The 26,911-nt window shown below is 41.6% G+C and overlaps 1 protein-coding gene across 1 annotated transcript; it reads right to left on the bottom strand.

Annotated features, from left to right (window-relative positions):
* Nucleotides 1-14,853: 14,853 nt before the first annotated feature.
* ASMT (acetylserotonin O-methyltransferase) lies at nucleotides 14,854-22,197 on the bottom strand (the record flags this gene model as incomplete). Its single annotated transcript, XM_084226511.1, has 8 exons — nucleotides 14,854-15,065; nucleotides 15,695-15,817; nucleotides 16,991-17,131; nucleotides 17,916-18,034; nucleotides 18,553-18,621; nucleotides 19,297-19,426; nucleotides 20,627-20,801; nucleotides 22,126-22,197. The coding sequence occupies 8 exons, from the start codon at nucleotides 22,195-22,197 to the stop codon at nucleotides 14,854-14,856; spliced, it is 1,041 nt and encodes a 346-aa protein (XP_084082637.1).
* Nucleotides 22,198-26,911: the final 4,714 nt, after the last annotated feature.

The following is a 26,911-nucleotide window of genomic DNA, read 5'->3' as shown; positions in this document are numbered from 1 at the left end:
AGGGAATGACAGGGTTGAAAAGAAGATTAGAGGACAGAATTATGAGGAGGGAAGACACTGAGATGAGTTTGGTGTTGTGTGTCCACTGTGGGAAGGAAGTTTCTGGGAGATGTTGCAGGCACATATATATGGGATTTTTTTTCCCCCCCAGCATATAGCATTGGCTGATTTTGGTAGTTCTCCTCAACCTAAAGTAAATCAACATTTTCTTGGTAAAAACTGTGGAGGGTTCACTTAATTCCTTCACTCAAAAGGGTAATCAATTCACAGATACCACCACTTCCTTCAGGCTACTTCTTGGCATGAAACTAATATAACTGGTACCATCAAATAAGCAAAATCATTTCTCTGAACTGTTTTATTTTTAAGGTGGTGGTAGGGGAATAGCAAAGATCTGAGTCAGCCCCACACATCCCTGGTGGCTGTTTGGTCAGCCTCACATCACTATTTGTGTTCGTGCCTGGCTGCTGCAGGCTGTAACACCTCACTTTCCCTTGAAAGTGAGCAAGCATTCAGAATACATTACTCACAGGCTGCAGCTCCTGGCAAAGTCACCTTCATGCCACAACTTGCAGGTAGGAAACACTGCACAGGGGCTGTAGCTTGAGGGAAGTCCTCAAAACCACTTGCCCAAACTCCTGCACTATCTTGTGGATAACTACAGGACGAGATTCTACTTGAGATTAAGCAGCCCATTAACTGTGTCCTGTTAGTTGTCAGCATAATAAAGACCATTACAGCCTTAAGATTTAATTTTATGCCTATCACAGAATGTGACAAATGTCCAACTTTCTTCTTCTGAGAAGAAGAAGAAAGTTTCTTTCTCCCTGTGCTCCTCCTACAACCAAGGGAGAAGGATGCTCCTAAATATGGCTATGAGTTCAGACTCCTTCTGTACCTGATTTATTCCATCTCCTCTGACTATAATGAGAGCCCAGTGAGATTAGCCCCACAAAGTTAATAGCTTTTGCAAAGATTTCTTAAGCACGCTTTGTTGTCCATTACTGAGCTCAACAACTCACTGAAGTGAACATTCATTTCAGAAAGGCATCTGTTCTTGAATTGAAGGCACTACAGATAAGATTATCTGATTGATATCTTTGTCTCAGCCAGTCACCGTCCTTTTGCTTTCTAGTCCTTCTAGAAAAATAGAGCATGCAAAAATACTTTGGAGAAATGGTACTGTGGAGTGCCTTGAACATAAGGAATCACTTTCAGAGGCTCAGATGAGATTAGTCCACCCCAAACAATGCTGAATACACCACTGCTTCACTGCTTTCATTATCCCTAAAATTTAATTTTCTTTTTTCACCTGGTTGGAGGTTTTTCCTGATAGCCAGAGAATCACAAGCAAGTAAATATCATCTTTCAATAAAAGAGAGAGACAGAGAGGCTTCTAACCCATGTATCTGTGCAGACATGCTCATAAACATAAAAAAAACTTGTCCTGCACTCTCATAAATGTGGAGGTTTAAAATGTCAATACATTTTAAAAATAAATCTCATGATTTGCAGACCTTCCTAATCTCTGAGCAGTTAAGGTTGACAACACTGTAAATAGCAGCCTCTGGGCAAAAACACAAAGCAAATTTTAAAACTTAATGCAGAATGACACAAAAAAATAAATAAAGATGACCTTAAACTTCTGTCAAAAAGTTCATAAACAAGATAAGCCATTCAGGAGAAAGGTATCACATTTGAAAGGTCTGCTTACACCATAAAACAATCTTTCAGATCCACAAGGCAGATTAGCAAAGAGTAGTAATACATTTCTACCATCTGCCCCAGTGCAATGAAAAGAGAAATATGAGACTTTGTCAACAGATCCAGAAGGAACTCCAAAACTACAGTCTGCACAGCAGATAAAAGACAAGAATTTAAGTTTGGGCTGAGTCTTCAACAAAGTCACCAATCCATTATCATGACCAAAAGCTTCTTCCAGTCAGGTTCTCTTTGCAGAGAATCATTCCTGTCGTTAGCTCATTTCCAGAATCTGTCCACCTGGAGCTCTAGGCTCTTCTTCTCTCAACCCAAACCTTATCCCTAGACCAAACCCTAAAAGAACCAAATAGATTGCCCTCTTTCAAACCCACACTTCCTACATTATCTCTACTATGCCATCTTTGTGCAGACTGGGTGCATAGATTTCGTGAAGGAGCTGGGAAAGCAAACTGCAGCACGTCAGGCTCAGCTCCTTATTTCAATTGCCTCAGGATAGTTATTTGTCATACACCTGGCATTGCCTTCTTCTTGGTGCTTATACTGCCCTCTTCAACAGATCTTATGTGTCTCCTTCAATAGTTTTGTATGATCTAACCCTCCAAGTTTTAATTTCCAGGTGTGTCAGACCAGAAGATCCCTGATGTGCATCCAGGTTCTCAGAGAATTAGGTTTTAAGACAACAGGATACGTTTAAAAGTTCATTTACATAAACAGAAATAGCTCATCCTGAGAAGGTAAGCACAGGGGAAGCCTGCCCTTTGAAAGTCATTAATTAGATTTATAAGAAGTTTTTCTTTAGAAAAACTGAAATTTTTTTTCTCCTTTATTTAGCATTGATTTGTTAATCATTACTATGCACCTAGACTGCATTTTCAGGACTTTTCCTTTGAATAAGGTATTTAGAAAATAAGAAAGGTATTCTTAGACACAGATCACTCTAGAAGCCTGAACTTTGACATGGTCATCACATACACAGAATAAAAATGTGTTTCCCATTAAGTGCTTTCATCTACACCTGCAATGAAGGATGAGACATGAAAGAAAGTGAAGAAGACATTACCTTCACAGATGCAAAGCACTGATCATTCAGAGGTTTACTTTAGTTAGCAATACCAAATCATGACCGTAAATCCCTATATAATTATATTTTAAATTGGTGTACTGGGTCTATTTGAGATGGGGTTAATTTTCCTCATAGCTGCCCGTATGGTGCTGTATTTTGATTCTTCAATTTAAGCAGTATCAATAATACACCCATGTTTTAGCTATTTCTGAGCAGTGCTTACTCAAGGCTGCCTCTATTTCCCACTTTGCTCCCCCAGTGAGTAGGCTGGACAGCTGACCCAGATTGACCAATATGGTATTGCATGTCATGCTCAGAAATAAAAACTGAGGGGTGGGTGGTTTCGGGAAGCTACTCATTGCTTGGAAACTGGCTGGGAATTAATTTGCCCGTGGGAGGCAGTGAGTGACTGCCTTTGTATTACTAGATTGTTTTTAATTTCTTCTTACTCTAAGTTCTTTATCTCTCTTTATGTCAACTCATGAGTTTTCTCACTTTTTGTCTTCATATTCTCTCCCCTATCCCACTGTGGGAGATAAGCTGACATCCAAGGTCAAAACACTGTCATCAGGATCAATTTGAGTCTGGGGAAAATAATTCCTTCACAAATCTTCCTGCAATGATGCCTTTTGCCTTCAAAAGTCAGAAATTGTCCAAAAGCCAACAAGCCCTGGTTTGCATGTGTTTACATGCACTTGTTGAATGCAGGAACATGACCTCAACTACTGTAGGAAACAGTCTCACAACGCATGGACTTGTGCACAGCATGAATCCAAAGACGTGAGCTAATAATATGTACTGTGTGCTCATCACAGGCTACTGTGGCTACAGGAAGTTGAAGAAAAACTTCAAAAATATTCCAGTTGTATCACATGGACCACTGTCTACAGTACATGTGCGGATGCCAGTAGCAGGGGAGCTCTGGAATGACCAGATCCTTGGAAAAACAGGTTAAGTATGATGATTAGACCATGCCAATGACAAATACCCATGAAGTTTCTCTGGTGACAGTGCACCCACATGGTGTTGGTGGGGTTGTTCCTACTGCTGTCTTCACCCTGGGCGGTGTGATGAATCCAAGCAGGTCACATTGCCTGCCTGTGCTGCTTCCAGCCACAAGCAGGGGCCATAACCTCCCTTGCACACTGCCTTGATGCCTGAAAGTGTCCTGGGCACAAGCAGCCCATCTAGGAACACCTGCTGTGCACTTCTGGTAGATGACAGTGCCCTGGCTGGAGGTGTTGCTGGCCCAGCAGATGCTGAGAAACAGCCAGAGGGGTGGCTGTGGTAGCAGGGAGGCTGGTGAGAGAGCCCAGATCCCACAGAGAGGATGGGGCAGCCGTACCTGGTGAAGCAGCCTCTCAGGAGGGCCAACAGAGATCCAGGGGTGTTAGGAATGGCGTGGGAAGGAGCCAGGCACTGCAGAGAGGCAGCAAAGGCAGGTCCTGCATGGGGAGACAGAAATGGGGACCACGAGGCTGCTAGGACTGTGGGAGAGGGGTTCATGCTGATGGCTAGCACAGGATACCATCAGGGTCCACACTCAGCCAGGGCCAGGCAGTTACCCCCCCTGGACAGGGGATACCCACAACAGCCAGGGACAGCACTGAGCCATCAATGTCACCCTGTGCCAGCCTGGGACCCTGGGATCCCCAGAGGCATACCCCAGAGGAGACCCCATGTCACATTCTGTCCCCCACCAGGCAGCACTGGCTGAGAAGCACCAGCCCCATGGCGCAACCTGGCTCTGCTCTTGCAGGGATGTTTCTATTCATAGAGTAAGGAGAAGGAATTAAACACAAGGGCCACGTGCAAGTGTTGGTTTTCCTGTGGTGCTGTAACAGGGATTTACAGCCCAGCTCTGTAAGACCCGAGAAGAAGGGCCCTGGGCTCAGCTTAACAGTAAGGAAGGATGGGCTCTTGTTATCGCCATCACTGCAAACAAACAAGGTTTTGATCCTTCTTCCACACATGAACTGCAGGACAAAACCAGCTCTGAATTTACTGACAGCTGGGTACAGATGCTCTTTAACCACTTTTACTTTGACCCTCAGCGCCTAAAGTGCTTAATTTAGGTGGCACTTGGACTGCAAATGACCGCTCAGAGCTCGGTGCCTTTTCCTTCTCCGCAGCCGGGTCCTCTCATCAGACCAGCGCAGCAACAGCAACATCTAGTGGCAAGTGGGCTGGTGGCTGCAAGCACCGCAGAAACCACCTCCCAGTTAAGGAAGGATAAACCAGGCACAAACAATCAAGGCTAGAAAGTAGCAAACAGAAAACAAAATTCTGCATTAGTTTATATTTCAAAGTTTTATCATGTTTGCATGCATACATAACATATAGAATATATATATATATCAAAAATAAACTAGTCTTAACTCGTTCTTGGCTTCACACGACTGACACTCACTACTTCAAACACCAACTGATTTGATGACAATTTGTTTATATCCTATTTAACATGCTTAGATTTTACACATCAGAAGCATAACAGCGGAATTTCAAGGGAAATTATACATGCAATTATGGTTTTGTTAGGTACTCAGTCAGTGAACAGTATGATGCCTTAAGCATCAGAGAAACATTAGCCGTACAATAAGACATTCAGTTCTCCTGCAAGGACAGGATTTTACCTTGTCTTTCCTATGCAAGTTTCAAAACAATTTTTTTTCCTCTTTTTCCCTTCTGGCACAAGTCCTGGGTTTTGCATGCCAAACAACCATTGTTCAAGATTGGTGATTTTTTATTTAAAACATACACTTAATCTACATGTCCTCATTGCCATTGTACTGAGTCTGGCTGGGATGGAGTTAAGTTTCCTCACCGCAGCCCATATAGTTCTCTGGTTCAGATTTGTTATCAAACCACTGTTGATAACACAGGTATATTTTAGTTATTGCTGCACAGTGCTTGCACAGCATCAGAACATTCTTTGTTTCTCTCTCTGACACCACACTGATTAACCTTGGAGTGGGCAAGGGGCTGGGAGAGGACATAGCAGGAACACAGCTGACCCAAACTGACCAGAGGAATATCCCATATAATGGAATTTCATGCTCAGTTGTAAAAACCTATGGGTAGTCTTTCCAAGGCAGCTGCTGCTGAAGAAGTTGCTGGGCATCTTCTGCTGGTAGGAAGTGGAGAGTGATGGTTTTTCCCCCCCTTGGAGTTTTTTTGGTTTGGTTTCTTTCCCTTACCCCTTTCTTTCACTTGTTAAACTGTCTTTATAATGACCCAGAAGGTCTTTCTTGCCTTTCCTCATTCAATTGTCTCTCTCTCACTGTTGGAGGCAGGGAGTGAGCATGCAGTGGGTCTGTTGTGTGATTGCTGGTCAGTGTAACCCACAACAACCAAGCCTCCTTTGCTTAATATCCTGTTTTAAATATGCACATTACCCTGTTTCCAGAACTACCCAGTGTGATATTTCACATACTGATGTGATATTGCTATGAAGTTCCCAATTTCCACAAGTTAAACTGTACACTAAAGGAAATACAGCATCGTTTTTCATACCATTTCTCATGTCTTGGCTTCTTCATTAATTCATCCCTGGACACTGCCTTTCCCTTGAATTGATCACTTACAACCAAAGTTTCCACCCCCTGAGATTATCCCAGCAAAACTCAGTCTGGACTTGTGTTCCCCCAAGTCCATTCCTCATCCATGGTCCTTTTTCCATGAAGAACATTTTTCACAGATGAGAAGAACCACAGCAAAAGGTCACCTTTCCCCTCTATTCAGTTTCTGGTTAGAGTAAAACTGTCTTCAGCAGCAAGGTTCCTCCTGAAATCTGGTGTATGTAGGCAATGCATATACAGAAATCCAGTGCTTAAATCCTAAGGAGGGTATACAAAGAATATGTTTATTCCTCTAACAGCAAATCATATTACTAACCCTCTCCAGACCTTGTGTAAATGCTGTTCTACACCCTGCACCTATATGTGACACAAAGAGACTTAATTAATTTGCTAGGTTCTTTTATTTTTTTTAATTTCCTATATCAACTCACTCATTCCTATGCTTTAGGACAGAATTACAGGTTCCAAAGAGGCTCATCACAAGGAGTTAGAATTTTCTCTGTGTTGTATCAGTCCACAGGGAATGTGAAGAAACTGGGAACTCACTACAGTGAACACTTTTATTTTACAGGAAGCAAACAGAGTACAATTTGAAAATTGTCTTTGGCAAGTACTATGTTAATGTTGGAAAAAATAGGGGTAAAACGTGAAGCAGAGACTGTGAACGGATAAGAAACTATAATCTCTCCTTGGAAGACTTCTTTTCATAGGTAATTTCTTATGGAAAACATGTTAATTTATTTTTCCTATTCTCAGAAAACAATCTGTATGTGTTCAACAGTCAGTGTTTCTACTGACAATGTGTCAGCTTACCAAAGGGATGATTGCCCTAAATAAAAATTAAGTGGATGGCATATTTCATTTTCCCACTTATGCAGGCAAGATGGCAGAAAAAAGAAGAGACAATTATTTACTTCCTAAAACAGCATCATAGAGTTTTCCAGTCCTCTTTACTTGAATCACTCCAAAGCCAGCTGCCTCCAGGAGCTTGCTGTACTCTGCTGCTGTTCTCTCTTTCCCTTCAGTCTGCACCAACATATTCATTGAATACAGTTGGGTTCCTACAGGCCCACCTTCTATCTTCATTCAGAAGGGATTCAACCAGCAGCACTCCCCCACCTGGTGGAGAGAAGAGAAAGAAAACACAGCCTCAGCAATGAAATATTGCATTAAGTCACATTTCAGCATCACAGAAGACAATGAAAGAGCCAAAGCACCAGAGCATGTCTTTGCTTGGCCATGTAGGTCCCAGGGAGGAAGGGGGTGCTAGCACTAGGATAGAAATTTCCCGTTTTGCCCAGCTGAAATTGACAGGACCTTACTGGTTTTGCTCACAAGATGATTCTGTAGGCAGTGCTTTCAAAGCTCCTAGGGTTTAGTTTAATGCTTAATGGGATTTTTCTATGATGTATATACTTGTCTAACAGCACTGTGTTATGATATTTCTTCTGAGAGCAGTTATTTTTGAAATAAAATACCACAAAAGATTAAAGTATTAATCCTTCTCAGAAAAATGTCTTTTAAAGAGTTCACACATTTTTCTCATAAAAAAGGCACAAACATTGGTAGACATTAGATTACCACTCTGTTAAATTTCATTGTCTTGTACAAAAATAAGCTAAAAAATATGGCAGCTCTACCTGAAGCACAAAGACTGCAGGGTCTCTCCCCCTGGAGATGGCTGAACCTCATCAGAGGCACCTATGGAGCCCTCACAGCCAGACATGCAGACACAGAGTTCATGAGAGCAAAGAGACAAAGGCTGATGAAAGAGAACTGTGTCACCTCCAGCCTAATGGTAACACTCTAAATGGTCCCTGGCATCAAAACACTGGCAATCACCACTTTGGTATTTATAACGTGAAAGGAGTCACTGCAGACTAGCCTTCTCTGGCTTCCTCTTTCCAAGATGGGAAATTAAAAAACAGAGCCACTAAACCAGGCACTGGGAAAGCAGTGATGGAGCCCACAAGGGAGCCATATGACTCTTATGAATCCTGGCAGTGCTCAGCAGCACTGGGACAGCAGTGTAAGAGGCTTCTGAGAGTCTCTCAACCTAATGGCACTGACTGAAGGGCAGAAGGAGAATCTGGCACCAGAAAAATGTATCAAGCAGGGAAAAGAGAAAAAGCCACAGCTGCCATGTACGCAAGGGGATAAACCACTACTCACACAAATGAGATGGCAGAAAAACATTGAGCTTCCTAAAGCTCTCATCACTATCACATTCCTCTTTTTATCCCAACCCAGACAGTAAAATGCCCTCTTTACAGCTTACAAGATTCGGACATATGTCCTGTTTTCCAATGCCATACCTATCATATATTATAGAAGTAATTTTTTTCTTGTCATAGTTTGTGAAAGACAGTTCAGAGGCTTGTTAAAAAAGATCTATTGTTAGTCACATCCCAGATCACAGACCTACCTGAAAGGGAAAAAGCATAATGCATCAAGAACATCTCTACCACATTTATCCACAGAGTTCTGGCCAGTCATTAATTTCAGCATTTCTATTCAGCAATAGTTTAATTGGAAAACAGTTGTTTTTATATCCTTATATGGTGGAGCCCAAAGCTACACACTGTGCTCAAAGTGGGATTGCACCTACCCTGAGTGTAGTGGGCCAACCACTTCTTTCCACAGCTCAGTTACTCTGTGCTTCACGCACCAAATGAGGCAGTTGTCCATTATGGCCACCACAGCAAACGGTGGCTCCTACTGAGCTTACAATCAACCAGAACCTCCAGACACCTTCCTGCAGAGCTACAGTCAAGCCCCAGTTCCCCAGTCTATAAATACATCCAGGATTACACCATCCCAAGTGCAGAATCTGGAATTCGTCCTTCTAAAATTTCATACAGTTGGTGCTTGCACAGTGGTCTCATCTATCAAGAAATCTCTGTAACTCCTCTCTACCCTCAAGGGAGCCAATGCTTCCCCCTAACTCAGCAACATAAGCTACCTAGTTTAGCATCATTGCCAAACAACTTGGTAACATCCATCAGAGGGAAGACTCTTTTATCTTCAGTTAGGACATGGCTGAGATCACTTCTCAAAAACATGACAAGAATGCGAATTTTGAAATCACTATATATTGCTAATGAGGAACATCCAAACTGAAATTGAAAAGAGGAATTTTATGCAAATGCATATACACACAGGAAAACAGCATCAGCAAACATTAAGGAAATTGAAACTGCTCCCTGTCTGCCTTAATGATATGCTGTCTGGGGGAGAGTCATTATTAGACACTCTGTATTCACAGTCCCTTCCATCTGAAGGGACATAATATACAAATGTTTTCAAACTTAGCCATCTGCATGGCAAATTAGGAAAGGGAAGAAAATAGGTGAAAAATCTTGTTCTTTGCATGGTATAACAGAGGGGGAGAAAGGCAATTGAAGTCAGCCCTTTGTTTCTCAAACTTCAAAAATTAAAAATGGGAAGAAATCCCACCATGGAAGAAACCTTCCACATTTAAAGCAGTCAGACATCAAGCCCTCATGTATAAACCACTATATTTTTAAACCTTCATGCAGAGAGGAGGTCTACTCAACCAAGCCTTCAAAGGTGAGTGGGTTCTCAATAAATGTTAGGTCCATCCTGAGGACCTTAGTTGTTTGCTGGGGTTTTTTCCCTTTAGACTTCTATCATGCTTGTTCAAGTTCAAAGTCAGTTTACATTATGATGCTTTATTATGAACTATTTTATTGTCAGAGAAGAATGTCCCTGAGCATTTCAGTTTCAGACATCTATATAAGACTAAGTTATATTTCTTACCTAGGGGACTAAAAATCCACTGATGTACTGCACAATGATTAGAGAATAGTCAAGGTCTTCTGTCAAATTCATCTTTCTGGCCTGAGACACAGATTTCCTAGCTCTCTTAATTTAAATAAGCTTCTTTCTACCAGACAGAGCATCTGATCCACATAATCTTATTGCTTCTGAGAAATACACTGGTTACAAAACATGCTATTTGGCTTTGATGTGTTCTTTTATCAGGTTCAGCTGTTTCTTCCATCATCAAGTATAAGGCTAAAGAAGCAGTGGATTAAAGCTTGTATTGTCAGTTCATCAGTCAGCAACATGCTGGCACCTCAGAAGCACTTGAAAGCTTGTAACAAGCAAAACAGGAATCAGTACAGAAGAATACCAAGAACCTGAACTCAGCATGATGAGCCAGAGTTCATAAACCAAAGCAGAATATTACTTTAGGCTTGTTCAAAAGCATAGATTCTCCACTGAACTGGCTTTTGGTGTGGGAAGGCTACACAAAAAGAAACAGAAGATAGCAAGGCATAGAATGTAATATGAAGAAAACCTTAATTGATCTGGCATGCAGCTCAGCCAGACAGGTGTGGGGAACAGGAGCTTGCAAAACATGATCAGTACATTTTCCCCCACCTTTTCTCTGTTTCACCAGGCTGGTTCCTCCCCTACCCACCTTGATTCCTCCATTTCCCGCCTTTGGCCCTTTCTCTAAACATCCAATTTTCCCACAAGTCCCACAGTAATTGCCACAAGCCCACTTTAACTTCCCATGATGTTTTCACTCTGATAAGCCCTTTGATCATTTTGTTTCTGCCTTTCTTCTCAGCTAAAAATATTTGGCTGAACTTCTTCATGGCTTTATGGGTATCCTCCAGTAGTCCTCCACTAAGAGGACAAGGAGTTCTAATATTTGTCACTGTGCTTCCCATTGCCTGTTTGCTAGCTTTTGTACTTAGATGTGGTTGATTACTGCTTTTGTCTCTTGCCTTTGTCTGTGAGGCTGAAGAGCCCCTTAACAATCTGTCTCAAAACTCAGGTACCCTCACATTATGGATTTCTTCATATTCTTAACATTCAAAATGTCATAACATATACAGCTCAGAAACAGTATCTGTTTCCCAGCTTCTAATACTAAAGGGTCTCCTATGTCACCAAAATACTAGGCCTAAACATACAAAAATCAGAGCAAATTCCAAACTCTAAAAACTGTACAGCTCCTCATTCTGGACAACATAGCCCAGAATCTGTGAAGCTTGCATTTAACAAAACACCATTTTTAATTTTTGCATGTTTTTAATAAGCATTGAGAGGTGAACAGTTTTGTCAAGCCATGGCATCCTTAGCATTCCTATCACAGCCTGGAACTGCAGTCTTACTTCTGTACTATAAATGCTGAAAGAAGAAATCAGCAAGGCATAACACAGGCACTGCTTCATTCATCACACAGAAGGTTTATGGGTTTAAGAGTGTATTCCATTTCAACAAAGCATTACCTGTTTTAAAGGTACAAGACACAGCACTGAACAAAGACTTAATATGTATCCTTCTGACAGCATGAGTCTTAAGTCATTGTCAAGCCTCATACTGAGATGTTGGGAAAAAAAAACAGTTAGTTTTATGTGCTTTAAGTCAGCCCCTGACAGCCTGATTGCACCAATATGTAACACAGAGACCTATTTCCTATTTAAAGGGATCTGTTTCACCCTGTAACAATTAAATTGCCTTTAGCAAGCCTGGACATGTATACAGCCCCCTTTCAAAAGCTGCAGGTTGTGAGAACACCCAGTTCTGAAAAGGCCACTCTGCTGGCAGCCTTTCGGGAGACGCCGTGCTCAGGGAGTCACAGGCCACATCTGCTCTTAGGACCTGAGAAACACGTGTGCTATTAAGGTAATCTGTAATCCATAAAATATTTGGGAAAGGTGAGCTGCAGGTGGAGCAAGGAATGGAAAGATTGATCCTGAGCAGGAGCTTTTTGTACCCGCAGGAGTCGGTGGGGCCCGTGGCAGCTGCCGTGCTGCGTGCCAGGGCGGCCTCAGGCCTGGGCTGTGCCGCAAACAGCCCTCAGCTGCAAGGGCTCAGGCGGCTCCTGCTCCCACACTGCCACCACAGCCCTGCCTTTAACAGGGCAGCAACAAGTGCTTGTGAGAACAGCCTCTTTCTTGTGAGAAAGTTATAACCCAAACGACCCAAAATGAGGCGTTTCCTTCCACGGACAGTGTCTGTACAACATACTGTGGGAAAATCCAATCCGCTGCTGGACGGAGCATGGACAGATGCGCCTGGCATCTGAAGAAACACCAGGATTTACTTGCTATCTATATCCCTCTTCTTTCTTATTAAAACAGTGTTTTATCGAGCCATTTGTCCCAGGCCTTCCTGGGAGTTCCAGAAAGCACCCCTGCCTTCAGCCTAGAGCATTCTCCATAACCCTGAGAGAGCTTCATTCAAAACGTCGCATTCATTCAAAGTGCTGCTTCCTTCAAAGTGTTGCCCTACACTAAGCTAGTCTGCAATAAGGCTTTTTTGAAGCATTAGAAGGGAGAACTGTGGAGAATTCTGGGGGGAAACCCCACGCATTTATAGAAGCACACACAGTTCAGGACAGCCTGTGGACAGGCGCCCGGTGCCTCAAGGGCTCTCCACAGCAGGTCAGTGGAAGAAGGGAGAGCTGAACCTTGGAGCCAGCAGGGAACCTGGAGTGTGGGTCCTACTGTCCCACAGTGGTTCTACAGCCACAGATGCCGTGGGACAATTTCCCACCCTTCTGCCCTCCATTTGAGGTCTGCTTTGGTGAGATGTTTCCAGGCAGCATTCAGCCCCCAGCCTGATCCTGCTGCAGTGGGTCTGTTGTCTTTCTAAGCAGGGATTCCTTACTCTGTGCCTCTCCTGCTACTTTCTTTCTTAGTTAATGTTTCTTTTGTTATATTTGAAGCAGCATTTTCTTAGGGCTCAAGATTGTACTTCTTCAATGACCCACAACTATCAGCAAGTTCTGAAAAGCAGCAGCAGCCACCAGCTTCCAGTTAGCACATTAAGATGGCAAATTTCCTGGCTTTTCCTGCCCTCTGCTCTTTCCTTAACTCCCAGGACATCAGGCCAAGGCCCTGCTGGAAGTTTCTGTCCTCCCAGACAGAGCAGCCTGGGGAGCAGCTGACTTCACTCAGCCCAGCCAAGCACAGCCAGCCTCAGCTGTTTCCTGCTGTTTCCTGCCCCGGGATTCTGCTCTGGGCTGATTCCCTCCAGCTGTGGCCACCTTTCATTCATTACTCCTAAGCCATACTGGAGCTAGAAAATATATCTCAGTCAATATGGCAAAAAACTCTGCGGAAGAGGTAAAGGACTCTATTGGCAGAGCCATCTGCTTCAAATAGAAAACCTCCCACTGCAGCACCATGAAAGGGCATGAACTTGAGAACAGCTTTCATTACCCAAAACATGGGTAACTTGGAAATCTCCACCTTCATTCCTTTCTTCTGGCACAAGCTTTTTGAAAGTTAACATATCCAAGAACAAGCAAAAACAAGGACAAGAGACCTTATGTATAGCAAGGTGTCATCAGAAATGTCTGTTGCAACACGGAAACTATAAAACAAACAGGGTTTTAACTTGCCTGCATATGACAAAGCACTTATTTCATGTTCTTTTCACAGTGCTTGTCATTTAGAAGAAAAAAAAAAAAAAAAAACAATTCCCCAAAACCTAACATTGCAATCCTGCAAGCTGTCCCACCATGTCTCTGTAATTGCAATGGTATTAAAGCCTTGTGTCTCTTGTGTGTACTGAGGCTACTTTCTTCCTGTCCTTTTCCTACAGTCACATGAGTGGGGGGCTCATGTAGATAGATACTGAGTAAACTTTATCAAGCTCCCCTAGTATCAAGCTTAATGGGCAAATACAATTAATATTCCAGAAAAAACTGCAGAGTGATTTTCAGTGCCTTCTCCAAATGTTTCCCTCTTCAGTAATGTATTATTCTGCCTCCAAGAACTGCATGGGTAATGGCAGACTGTGTTTGATCAAATGATTTTTAGAAATGGCAGGAGACATGCGGTAAGGACAAAATAAGTACATAACAGAATGACTTGGCTGCATCTTCTTCCTACCTGTCTTGTAATAAGAATCCCTGGGCTTCAACCAGTCACTAAAGTATATCACCTTTTCATAATTTAAATCAAAGTCTAGAGGAAATAAAATATTAATATAAATTTTCATGCAAAACTCCCCAAGGCTCAGACAAGGTTTCTCCTGGAACTCTGAAAAGACCATAAGGAAACATAATTTGGTCTGATTTTATTACATCAATATTTCAGGAATAAAAATGCAGGCACAAAAGCTCAGTACAGGGATTAGTTTAATTTTGCAGGAACTCAAGTACAAATTCAGCTCTGCTTTTGTAAGATACAGTGTTAAAAATCAGAGAGACTGATACAAGCTGAAGCAGACACACTACACATTACTTCTGTGGATTGTTTCTTGTGGAACAGGTGCTGATTTCTTTCTTTTCCTCACAGATCCAAAGGCGAGCCAAGCCAGGCTTCCAGATTTGTAATACATGCATGTTGAAAATCTGTTATTAGTGAGTCTTTGACAATGTACCAGCTTACAAAAAAGTTGGCAGCCTTAACTAAAAGCTAAGTTGATCATTGCCCACTAAGAAGAATAGCACATTTCTTAACTTCTTCTGGTTTTGTTACATACATAAAACACATACTACTATTTACTTCCTAAAACAGCATCATAGAGTTTTCCAGTCCTCTTTACTTGAATCACTCCAAAGCCAGCTGCCTCCAGGAGCTTGCTGTACTCTGCTGCTGTTCTCTCTTTCCCTTCTGTCTGCACCAACATATTCATTGAATACAGTTGGGTTTCTACAGGCCCACTTCTATCTTCATTCAGAAGGGATTCAACCAGCAGCACTCCCCCACCTGGTGGAGAGAAGAGAAAGAAAACACAGCCTCAGCAATGAAAAGGTGAGCTATTTTTGAGCTGTTACTAGGACAGATCCTAACCTGACTTTTAGGAAGAAGCAGTTTCTACAATAAGTCACATTTCAGCATCACAGAAGACAATGAAAAAGCCAAAGCATCAGAGCATGTCTTAGCTCGACTATGTTGGTACTGACATCCCAGAGCTGAAGAGGGTGCTATGGCTGGGATGGAAATTTCCCATTTTCCCCAGCTGAAATTGACAGGACCTTACTGATTTTGCTTTGTAGGCAGTACTTTTGAAACTCTGAGGCTTCATTGTGATGCTTAATGGGATTTTTTGCTGTGATGTATGCACCCATAAAAACAATACCCAAAATTCTCAGTTCTTACACTTAATGTCTTGAAAGAGGACTCCACGCAGAGGAGACAAAAAATGGGAGCCAGACAAAGAGGTCCTAGACAGTGTGCTGTTTTTCTTAGCTGCACATGGCTGGCTTAGGGAAAGAAAATGACTAAACCAAGGAACTCCTGCACTGAAACTCTTGCCCAAACCAAACATCAAGACTGGTGTGCTTCTCACTGCTGATAGGTAAGAGTCTCTCTGCTCTTCAAGAGTTCACACCTACCAGGTTTGCAAGCTTTGTAGACTTTTGCCAGCAGTTGTTTGCATTTGTCATCATCCCAATCATGCAGGATCTTGGATAAAATATACAGTTCAGCTTCAGGTATTGAATCATTAAAGAAGTCTCCTGTAAAGCAAGAATACATGCATTATACAAATCCCCACAACACTGAGAGCTGAGTAATGCAAATATTTTCAGTTTGTTCAATTCCAGGCTTGCAATGTCCCTCAGACATATCAGACAGCAATGGAGGTGCCAAGTGAAAGTTGCACTGCATAGGGAATTTTGCTCTTGATCAGTCTCCAGATCTGAAACATATAAAGGCAATAACTCATCCTGAAACAGAATGATGCACAGGAAAGCATTTGAGTTTAGGTTTTCTCCAATGACAGAAATTCAAATTCATACTGCACTAGGGACATAGGTTCACACAGTTCCTGTCATGAGAAAGAAGGAAAGAATATTGCCTTCTCTAAGAATGTTTTCAAAGATCTTTGGTAATCATGGAATTACTACATCTCTCTCACCTCCTAGCACTAGCTTTGTTATTCCTTTTGTTTAGCACCTGCTGTACTGCATTCAAAGTTTTTTCTCAGCATTTTACTTTGTCATTTCTTCTCCCATTTTGTTGCATCTTTGTTTTTATACACTCCCTTCGCTCCCCAAGGCTCCTTTTCTCTCTCTCAGCTTTGAGCAATTTTAAGCACTTCCAGCACTTTGAAGACTTTTGTAAACATTGAAAATGAGATCTCCCTATACTCATTTTCCTCATACATAGTACAAAGACTATGCAGGATCAGTGGTCTGGGCAAGAGGAATAGGAGCTAGCTCACCCACTTTCATGCTCTAAAATATCCTAGGACTTGAAGATGAATCAGTTGTGACCAGAGAAGGAAAAACCGTTGTTCAGAGCAGACCTGGCATCCCTCACATCTGCCAGGAGGTTCACACAGGAGAAAAGAGAAGTGTTAGGAAGATTTATAAAAAAGCACAGCAGATTTCAAAATTGCATGATGCTTTCTTTTTTTTTTTTTTTTTTTTTTGCCAATGTACCCTTGTTTTTAAGAGATGAAATAGTTCTCTTCAGGAGTTATTGTTGCTGAATAACTGAGTTGTGTCTCTGACAGCTGCTGGTGGACAACTGGGACAGCTGCAGAGCTGGGCTGGAGAGGCTACAGCCTGAGACACTGTCCCCATAAGGAGCAGCTGGAGACCTGAGCCCCACTATGACATCTCTGAGCAGGGCCAGGGCTCCGGAACAACAGCTGTGACAACACCACACCACTGTCTCTCACTTACCTTCGTGGAAAGTGATCTGACGCTCCTCGGGGGAAACAAACTGTTCTTTGGCCACCTGCACAACTTTGGGCAGGTCATAAATTGTGACAGTGGAATTTGGATACAAAGAAATACACTCTTGGGCCAAAGCTCCTCCACCTCCTTTGGGGACAGTAAAAGAAGGTCAGTACTGACACAAACGCAACCTGTTCAGTGACACCCCCATGAAAATATACAGGTGATGGTGCATTCAGCCTCGTGGAAGCTGGTCATGTACATTTGCACCCCTTGAAATACCTCTTCCCATGTTGCTGGGAAGGGAAGAGGAGGGGCAGGAGAAGTCACTGTCTCCATGTGTTCTGCAGGAAGGTCTGGGGCCTGCAGCACCCAGGCATGGGGGGTCAGCCCCAGCCCTCACCACTCTTATACCCTCTCCTAGCCAGACCAGCTGCAGGTGCTGGAAGGTGAAAAATGGAAAGGAGAGTCACTAAACCAGGCTCTGAGGAAGAAGCGAGGGAGGCCAGGTGGGAGCCTGCCTTGTCCCATGAATCCTGGCAGCACCCAGCAGTGCTGGGACAGCAGGGTGCTGCAGGATAAGAGGCTGTAGGCAGCACCTCAACAGTGACTGTAGGGGAAGAAGGAAAGAGTCTGGCACTGGAAGAATACATCAAGCAAGGCATGGAAAATACTAAAGCTGCCACATCCACAAGGGTATAAGTGACTGCTTACATAAATCAGACTGTAGAGAAAAACATTCAGCTTTCTAATGCTCTCATCACTCTCATATTTCTGTTTTTAACCCAACCAAATCAGTAAAATTCTCCTCCTATTGCTATGTCCAACTTTCCATTGCTTAGCCCATCATATAACATAGGAGTTGTTTTCCCCCGCAGAGCTTATCAAAGACAGTTCAGAGGCTTGTCAAAGAAGATCTTCTGACACTCACCTCCCAGGTCATATATCTTTGTGAAAGGGGAAAGGTCAAATGCAGCAAGAACATCTCTGCCACATATACTCCATACTGAGTTCTGGCCAGCCATGAATTTTACCATTTCTTCATCTGATCTAGCAAGGCAAACAGAGACAGCACAGACAGAGGGTTCCTTACCACATCCTCAGAGATTCCTGTAATATAACTGCTGCTACATGTTTTAGCTTAAACAAAAATCTCTGGTTTTATTGACACAGAATATGTCCTCTTTGCATCTAAACCTACCTTGAATATTTCTGTATCAGGAGTGTACAGCTATGAATTCATGCATTTAAATAGGGAATTAAGACTAGTGAAATCCAACAGTGTATTATGCTGCTCATTCTCGAAATTTCCAAGGGACTTTTTTTTCCTTCAACTACCATTGCCTCTGTCAGAGATCTGTGATGTTTTTCAGGTTAGGAAATTATATACTTCTATTCTAAATATCAGACACTTTCCCAGTTATTGGTATTGTTGAGAAGTAAAAACGTTGCATGACACTTATGAGAGGAATTCTCACCTCCTCATATTTAATTGTCCTGAGTCATAATTAAAAACATTACTTTTATCCACAACAAGAAGAATAAAAATTCTATATTCTAATGATTACCTGTACATTGCTCCAAAAGGGTCTTTAGATGAAACACCAAAAGCCTTTTCATATTGGTTTCTTCCTTCTCTAAAATAGCAATTGATAAAGCCTATGAGAGTGCTGATATATTTCTCAACCTCTCACAAGAATGACTGTTTCTTTTCAAGGTCAGGGAGGGATGGCACTTTGAGCAATCTGATCTAGTGAGTGGCATCCATGGTAGGAAGGTTAGAACTAGATGATCTTAAGGGCCTCTTCCAACCCAAACCATTCCAGGATTCTGTGATTTATGGGAGCATACCTGAGGTAAAACTGCAAGACTGATGCAATCATCACCATCATCTACACCATGCTTGGTCACCAGTTGCATGGACTGGAACAAGTGAGACTCCAGACCCATATTAAACTGCCCCTCTAAACCTTTGCAACAGAAGGACCTTTAGCCACCACTACTCATTATTTACTTGATGCCACGTCCAGTAAGATCCACTGTAATGATAAAGTGCTTTACTGAAGGTGACACAAAGAAATCTGATTTCTAGATCATCTCTAAAATGACAAGGAAAACAAGAACATACACAAAATGAAAATGGGGCGGGGGGGGGAAGCACACATATGGCCATGTTAACAGCTGAATTATCTGTTGCTTTTAATTTCTGAGAACCAGCCAGCATATTTATTGAGCTCTTCCCCAGAAACACAACACTCAGAGAAGTGACAGATGCTGCAAAGCACCAGACAGCACACAGGACTCCTCCTTACCTCACAGCATCAGCCAGGTACTGCCAGCACAAGTAGACTGTGTTGGAATAATACATCATAATATGATACTGAGATTTTGGACTTGATTTTGTTAGGTAGATATTGGAAATTTCTGTGTTTCTGTAGAGGGCTAAAGGGTAAAATAAATATATTTACTAACATGTATGATATATCAACTTGCCAAATCTGTTGTGCAGCTTGTTTATTATCAGAAGATGTCTATACAGTCACATTACTTCTACAACCAAAGCCTTCCACTGCAATGAGCAGTATGTGAGGGCTGCTGAAATGTGTTACCCCATTCTGTCTAGGTAAACACCATCTTCCGATGCTTACCTCCAATCCCAAACATTTCTTTCAAGGAGAATGAAAAAAAATGCTTTTTAAGCATTATCATTTACATATAGGCTTCTGCTCTCAGAGGAAGTTTTTGGTGTGCTCTATTTAAGTGAGAACTCTTTGCAGACAAATCTTTTTCCTGATCAACAAGGTCAGCAGGTGAGGGGAAAGTCCCCAAAACAGCAGGCCAGCCACACCTACCCTCCCTCAGTTCACTAGGACAGAGCCTTCTGCAAACAGAAGAATGCCTAAAGGACTCCCAGAAATCTCCCCCATTCCCTCCAATGCATCTGCAATGGCATCACTCACCCACAGGACTTGCATACCAAAGGAATATAAAAGATAGATCCTGCTCTCCCCAGACTCATTGGGCAACAGCTATAATCCCTAAAGCAGAGCATGCCAACACAAGGCAGAGCAGGGGACACAACTTGTGAGACTCTGGCAGGTCCTGACCAGCTGTCTGATGGCTACAGATCCTTTCTGTCCAAGTGGATTCCATGTTTCTGACATAAGGAAAAACTTTTATCACCTCTCAGTTCTGATCAACAACCTAACAAAATAGTTCACATAATGGTAAAAACCCTAAGAAAAACAAAACCTGTTTTAAATCATGCTGTTACCATCTACCCCAGCATTTTGTTTTAAGTTTAAAATCCTGCTCATACCCCAGAGATTTCTTGAGATAAGCTCCACAGAGCTTGTGGAGCTATCCTAAATATCTTCTCCAAAGTCACATGAGGCTCTTGTACAAATATATTTAAAGATATAGAGGCCTGTGCCTGTGTTTCATTTTATACTTGTGATCATGCTGACATTTGCCTCCTCTTTCAGCCGAAGAGTAAATCCTAAGAGTGATTCTCTCCTTCTTATAGCTACACTAAACTGACTTAACATTTGGTATCACCTTTGCCTACACATCTTACTTCACTTTCAAAACCATCAGAGGTTTAAATCTTGCAATTTATTTCCATTCCTCTGCCTTTATTACCTCCTTCTTGTGTCATCTCTACTGCCAAGAGCTTCAATCCCACACAGGCATCCAGCAGTCTTCTCATCCCCATGGTGCTGGCACCCAGACCTGCAGCAATGGCATCTGAAGACAGAGGCTTTCCTGACTCCAGAAGAAGATCAAACACCCCCAACTCACAGGCAGTGAACATAACCTGGGAGTAGGGAAAGATGGGAGTGAGGGATTAGGTGAAAGCACAAAGCCTACTGCATTTCACAAGCTGCTTAACTAGGGAAAATATAAATTAAATAATATTTATTTCCAATAAACTTTTATTTCACATAAACAAGTCCAATTATTAAATTGTAGTTTATCTGAGCACCAATATAACACATTATGCATGTAATGCACTCATTAATCTTATTTTTTTTCCTTTTCCAGTGAAGCCAGCCAATGCTTTTTGGTTTCCAAAAGTCCACATTTAGAGACCAGATTTTGTGTGTAAATGCCCCTGCCTCTTCCTTAGTTTAGAAACAAATTCTCACAATCTCCTAGAAAGAACAAAGGCAAGTCTGGGTGGGGGTGCTTGTTGTCTGTTTCTGTTCTTTAACTAAGGATCTAACACACGCTGCAGTGAACCCTGGAGACTCTCCCATGGCTTGCAATAGGGGGAATATCCCATTCTATGGACCTTGTTTTCAGGGACCAATGTGAAGGACTACAGTGATCTTCCAGAGGCAGGGAGATTCCTCTCATCCAGAAGAACTGCTTCATTTAACTGAACAAAATTGCCCAGTCTTTCCCTAGAGTTGTTTAACTTCTCCAGCAACATTCGTCAACCTTCAGACAAACAAAGCTAACCATACATTAAAATAAAAGAACCAACCATATTTCTTTAGCTATACACAGTCAACCTTATGAATATCAGCCCATTACTCTGGTCACATAAAACTCCTGAAACAGTAACAAAAACATCCATTTAACTGACTGCCTTTTATCTACAACGACTTGAGCTACAATGATTCCTGTACAATGAAGCTCCTTTTACTCTGAGTAAGAACATGGCTTAACATGGCCTAAGTTGAAGTTGTTTCTCTAAAACATAGTACTAACAGTGTTAATTTGGAAAGCATTGGGCACTCCTTTTTCTCACAAAGTGATTTTTTGTTATCTATTTTTCCTCTTGTCAGTTCTGCCTTTCAGGAGCTTAAGGTACAGAAGTATTTGCACAACTCGAAGAGCATTTTTTCTGTTACCATGTTGGTCAGAGGATCAGCAAGGGACAATAGGAAAGTATTAAATGAGGAAAAAATCATCCACTGCACTGGATATTATAATTTTATGCCCATGTGCTTAAGCAAATAACATCAGCAAACAATAAGAAGAGTGAAATTTATAGTTTTGCCTTAAAAATGTGTTTGGAAAAACAGTCATTATAGCAGTGCTTTCACCTCTTCCAAAGACTTACATTCAGGACCTAAAGAGAAATCCCTGAATATTTCTTTCTGCATACTCTTTCTAAGAGTTATATTTCTTACCTTTGATATTAAAAATCCATTGCTGTATTGCACGATGATTTGAGGATAGTCAAGGTCTTCTGTGGAACCCATCTTCCTTCTGGACTGAGACACAGATTTCCTGGCTCTCTTAATTTAAATAAGCTTCTTTTCACCAAACACAAAGCACACCAGCTGATCCACATAATCTTATTGCTTCTGAGAAACACACTGGTTACAAAACATGCTAGCTGAATTATTTGGCTTCGATCGGTCTTTCTACCTGGTTCAACTGTTTCTTTGGATCTTCCATCAAGTATAAGGCTAAAGAAGCAGTGGATTAAAGCTTGTATTGTCAGTTCATCAGTCAGCAACATGCTGGCACCTCAGAAGCACTTGAAAGCTTGTACCAAGCAAAACAGGAATCAGTACAGAAGAATACCAAGAACCTGAGCTCAGTGCAGTGCACCACCATTCATAAACCAAAGCAGAATCTTACTTGGGACTTGAAACTTGCTGTGGGCACAGTCCAGGGGACCCTGGGCTGGCAGTGGTGTACACCTCATCCCTAAGTGCAGAAGCAGCAAGTCCAAAGAGAAGCTGTAAGAATCTGTTGCGGTTTTCTTACTGTGATTAGTTTGCTCTGATGATGATCACTCAGATAAAGCCTATGAGGAATTAAATCTACATTTTTTACTTTTCTGTACTTTGCAGGTCCTCCCACCCACCCTGATACCAGATTAGAAAGGAATACCTGGAGCACCTCAGCAGGGTGCTTGTACTTTGCCATGTTTTGACAGAGCAGGGTGCTGAGGGATGACAACTTATTTTACATTTTCCAACTGACTACTACAGTTTTCCTCCCCTTCTCTGTGATACAAATCATGGGCAGCAGAAGGCACTTGGGAAGGAACAATGAAATCACTGCAAAGTGCAAGATGGGGCATGGATTTCAACTTCACACAGGACATACCTCATAAAATTAAACCCTTGGATTACTTTCCTGAAATCTTGCTGCCCCACTGTTCATTTCTCGGTCTCTGTCTGACATTTTGCCCATCTCACCTTGAGGAAGATGTAGCAACACTCAGGTGAGGAAGATCCTTTCCATCAAGGAAAAGACTCAGATTTTATATCACACATTCAGTGACCCAGGAGACAATGTTAAATTAAACCTTATTTAGGTAGTACACCAAAGGCGAAATGTGACAAACCCTCATTTATTTCAGTGGCAGCTTTCTCCAGGCTTCAGATTCCACTGTATAATCTTTCTCTGAATCTGTATTTTCTAACTAAATTGTACATAATTACATATCACCAGCCAAAGATAACTATTGTTAGCCAAAAAAAATTATGTTGTATGAAAGCTGTATGAAAATTTAAAAAAAATCTGTTCTAAAGGCCAATTCTACGTGCTTCTGAGAAACTGGTGCAATTTCATGCAAGCTTAAGTATTTCCCACTCCTGGGAACAAAACAGCTATTCAGCCCCAGGCCATAAAAGCACTTCACTTAAGGCAAAGTTATATGGTACATGAGTCTCCACTAATAAAATGACCACACAGTTGATTAAATACACTTGAAGTTCTTTTTCAATTATAACTAAATCTGTCTGTTGAGGATACCAGTTATAATCATTCTAATGGGATTACCACTAGTAGTGAGATGTAGGGGAGGAGGCTTGCAGATAACCCACACCAGATTGAAAAAAGCCACATACACAAGCTGTTTCCAAGTAAATTGTTAGTGAGGCTTAGAGTTTAAGCTCCTTTTAAGCTAGAAATGCATTCATGAAGATGAAATTGCAATGGCTTGCTTTCTATGAAAACCCTATCAAGATTTCTCTCATAGGGCTTAGACCACATGCAGGCTAAAGCCCTTTTTTACCACCACAGCTCTATTTCAGTGATGCATTTTTCTTTGTCTAAATGACTCACTACAATCAAATGCTATACAAAAACCAATTATGTCATTTTTGCATAACATTTGAAAGTAAGAAATTATCTATGAACAAAGGAGATTTAGTAAAATGAATGTGCCTGCCAGTGAGAAATAGCAGATGACACTATCTTCTCACACAAAACCTTCCTTATAAGCAAATACTACAAATCCCAGGAGTGTGACTACAATGATTTTCAATAATGCCAGTAGGAAGCAACTGTGCCTTGCTATCATGACTAAGTCTGTAAGTATGCCCAGTTTATAACATATCCCCTGGAAGGGCCCTAAGGTAATAGTTTGTGGTCTTTTTTTTAACGATCCTAAAAACCCAAGATACTCAGTATCATACCTTTTCTTTGAAATAGAATATCAAGTTTTAAATGCTCCTTTTCTTCTTTGTAGCTTATAATTATTCTCATATTTTACAATAGATGCATTTTCCTAGTAACATGACTATTATTTCCATTGCTTTTGACACACATCAATTTTAGTTTTTCCTGTTTTCATCACATATACAAATAGCAAATATTTGGAGTGGGCACAAAAACCTGTATATCCAGCTCATTTTCTAAGCAAACCCTCCCTTCTCTTTAGCTTCACTTACAGTAAAAACTCTGAGAACATCTTTTAAAGTGTATCTCAGGCAATGCAGAGTTGTTCTTAGTTTAACTTGTAGACTGCAGATAATCTCTTAACAAAAAATTCAACTAAATAATCATTGAGATTTCTATCAGAGGAAAGTCCCAGCAGATAGCAGTCATAGTCTTCCTGAGGATAGCCAGCTACACCAGCTAGAAGTGGTAGATGCAGAAATCTTAGAGGGACAGATACAAACAGAAAACCAAGATGGATAGCAGCTGAGGCAGGCTCTGATTTCAGAATTTGCTTGTGTTCTGTCCCAAAAACACAAAGGAAAACCATGGATATACAACTGCCTTTGAATAGGCCATTTTAGAGGCTTGGCTTTGTTGGAGATGGCAGGAACGTCTTCCTGCCCAGGGGAGGTGGTGAATAAATTCTTCGTTTTGCCTTGCTTGTGCATGCAGCTTTGGCTTTACCTTTATATTGTGTTTATCTCAATCCATGAGTTTTTTTAACTTTTACCCTCACAATTCTCTATCCCATCCCACTAGGGGTGTGTGAACACCTGCATGGAGCCGAGTTGCCAGATGCTATAAATCCCAGCAGCAAGACATGTGCAATGAACAGAAAAGATTTTTCCTGCCCTTCCCTTTTACATGGAAAGTAGAAAGTAACAGATACTACTAGGCAATTCTTCAGAGTGTTGACATGTCTGGGATCATATGCAGAACTGCAGGGGAAATCTAATGTGAAGGTGATCAATTCTTCAGACACTTTGCTGGCAGTGCCTGGGAATGACATCCCCTCATATTGTCCTACAAATAGTCCAATATCATGGACAGCACACCTGAACATCCCATGCAGAGCAGGTAGAGCTTACCTGGCAGGTGCCACAATGCACATGCAGTTAGATTAGTTATCAATTAGAGAGCAATTCCAACCAGCCTTAGCCCTTCAAAAATTTCATAACATAAACATTAGCCTGAGCTAACCTATGAATTCTTTTTTTTCTGTCAGGCTGCAGGAGATTCGGGTGCAGCATGTGAGACGGTACAGACCAAATTCATTTTCTGTGCGGCCACTAAAGAAGAAAGGATGGCGGTGCACATCACTTCAAACAAGCCTCAAGAGCCCAGTATTAGATCAATATAGGACACATGATTCATTCTGTGCACCCAGTTCTGAAGCATCAACCCAGTTCTGAAGAATCAATGGCAACTAGATTGCTGCTTTATACAAACACTAGAGACAACTGCAAATTTACTGCGAAGCAGCAAAAGATACTTTCTGCAAATAATATACTCATTAGACTTGGGAAAGGCCAGACCAACAGAATGCAATGTAAGTTTACTGAAATGGGTGTTGTATCCAGAATAACCACACTTCAGAAGCAGGATACCAGAACAAGACACAGGCAATGCATAATAAACACAAATTTGATCTGTATAGTAATACAAGAGATCAGTAGCCAATTTTGCCCACACATTTATACATTAAGATATTTGCCAAACTAGTTGGTTTAATTGCCATCTTATATAGAATGTAAAATCTCTAACTCTGCCATCAAACATGAGCAGCCACAATAGTCTGTTATAAGATCCTATACAAGAATTGTCCTAAAGCTGACGTTGGTGCGAAATCCAGGTAGTCCTGATCACCAATCAACTCTCACTAGTTTGTCTTTATAGCCTTGTGGCACTGATAGAACCTTGTGTTCACAATTTTGGGAGCAACTGAAAAAATTCCCCTTTTCTCTGTCAGCTTTAAAGACGATGCTTCCAGGTAACATAACATATTCTTATACACATACCTAATTATGCCTATGTCTTTATTTTAAAACACTGAATAGATTACTCTACAAAAGTAGAGACAATTAGAAACAGGATTTGGATATGGTTACAGCTTTGGTAATAATTTTTACTTATATAAATTACTGCTGGCAATTTGACTCACACATTAGCAAAATTCCTTTACCACAGTGGGCAGTAATCAGATGGAAAATATCACAATAATCATATTGAAGGGCTTTGGCCTTGCTGTTGTAGCAAAGCTGTCGTTTGACTAAGCTGCTTCCCAAGCCACCTAGTGCAGGCTGAGGCCACAAGATAAAAAGAAAATTGCAGGTCAAAAGGCTGGTACATGCAGGGGCTCATCAGTCTTCAGACAGATAAAAGAGGAGACATACCTTAAGGATAAAACAGGACTATGCAGTAACACTGTTCACAGCAACAGGAACTTAGATTTCTTACCCCTTTGAGACTGCTGTTCTTCTTTGCTTCACAAGGGTAGCAGAAAAACCATTCCTG

This window comes from Fringilla coelebs (assembly GCF_963513975.1).
Source record: "Fringilla coelebs genome assembly, chromosome: 2".
Taxonomy (NCBI): domain Eukaryota; kingdom Metazoa; phylum Chordata; class Aves; order Passeriformes; family Fringillidae; genus Fringilla; species Fringilla coelebs.
Note: the sequence above shows the minus strand (reverse complement) of the source record. Positions and strands in the feature narration are given on the sequence as shown.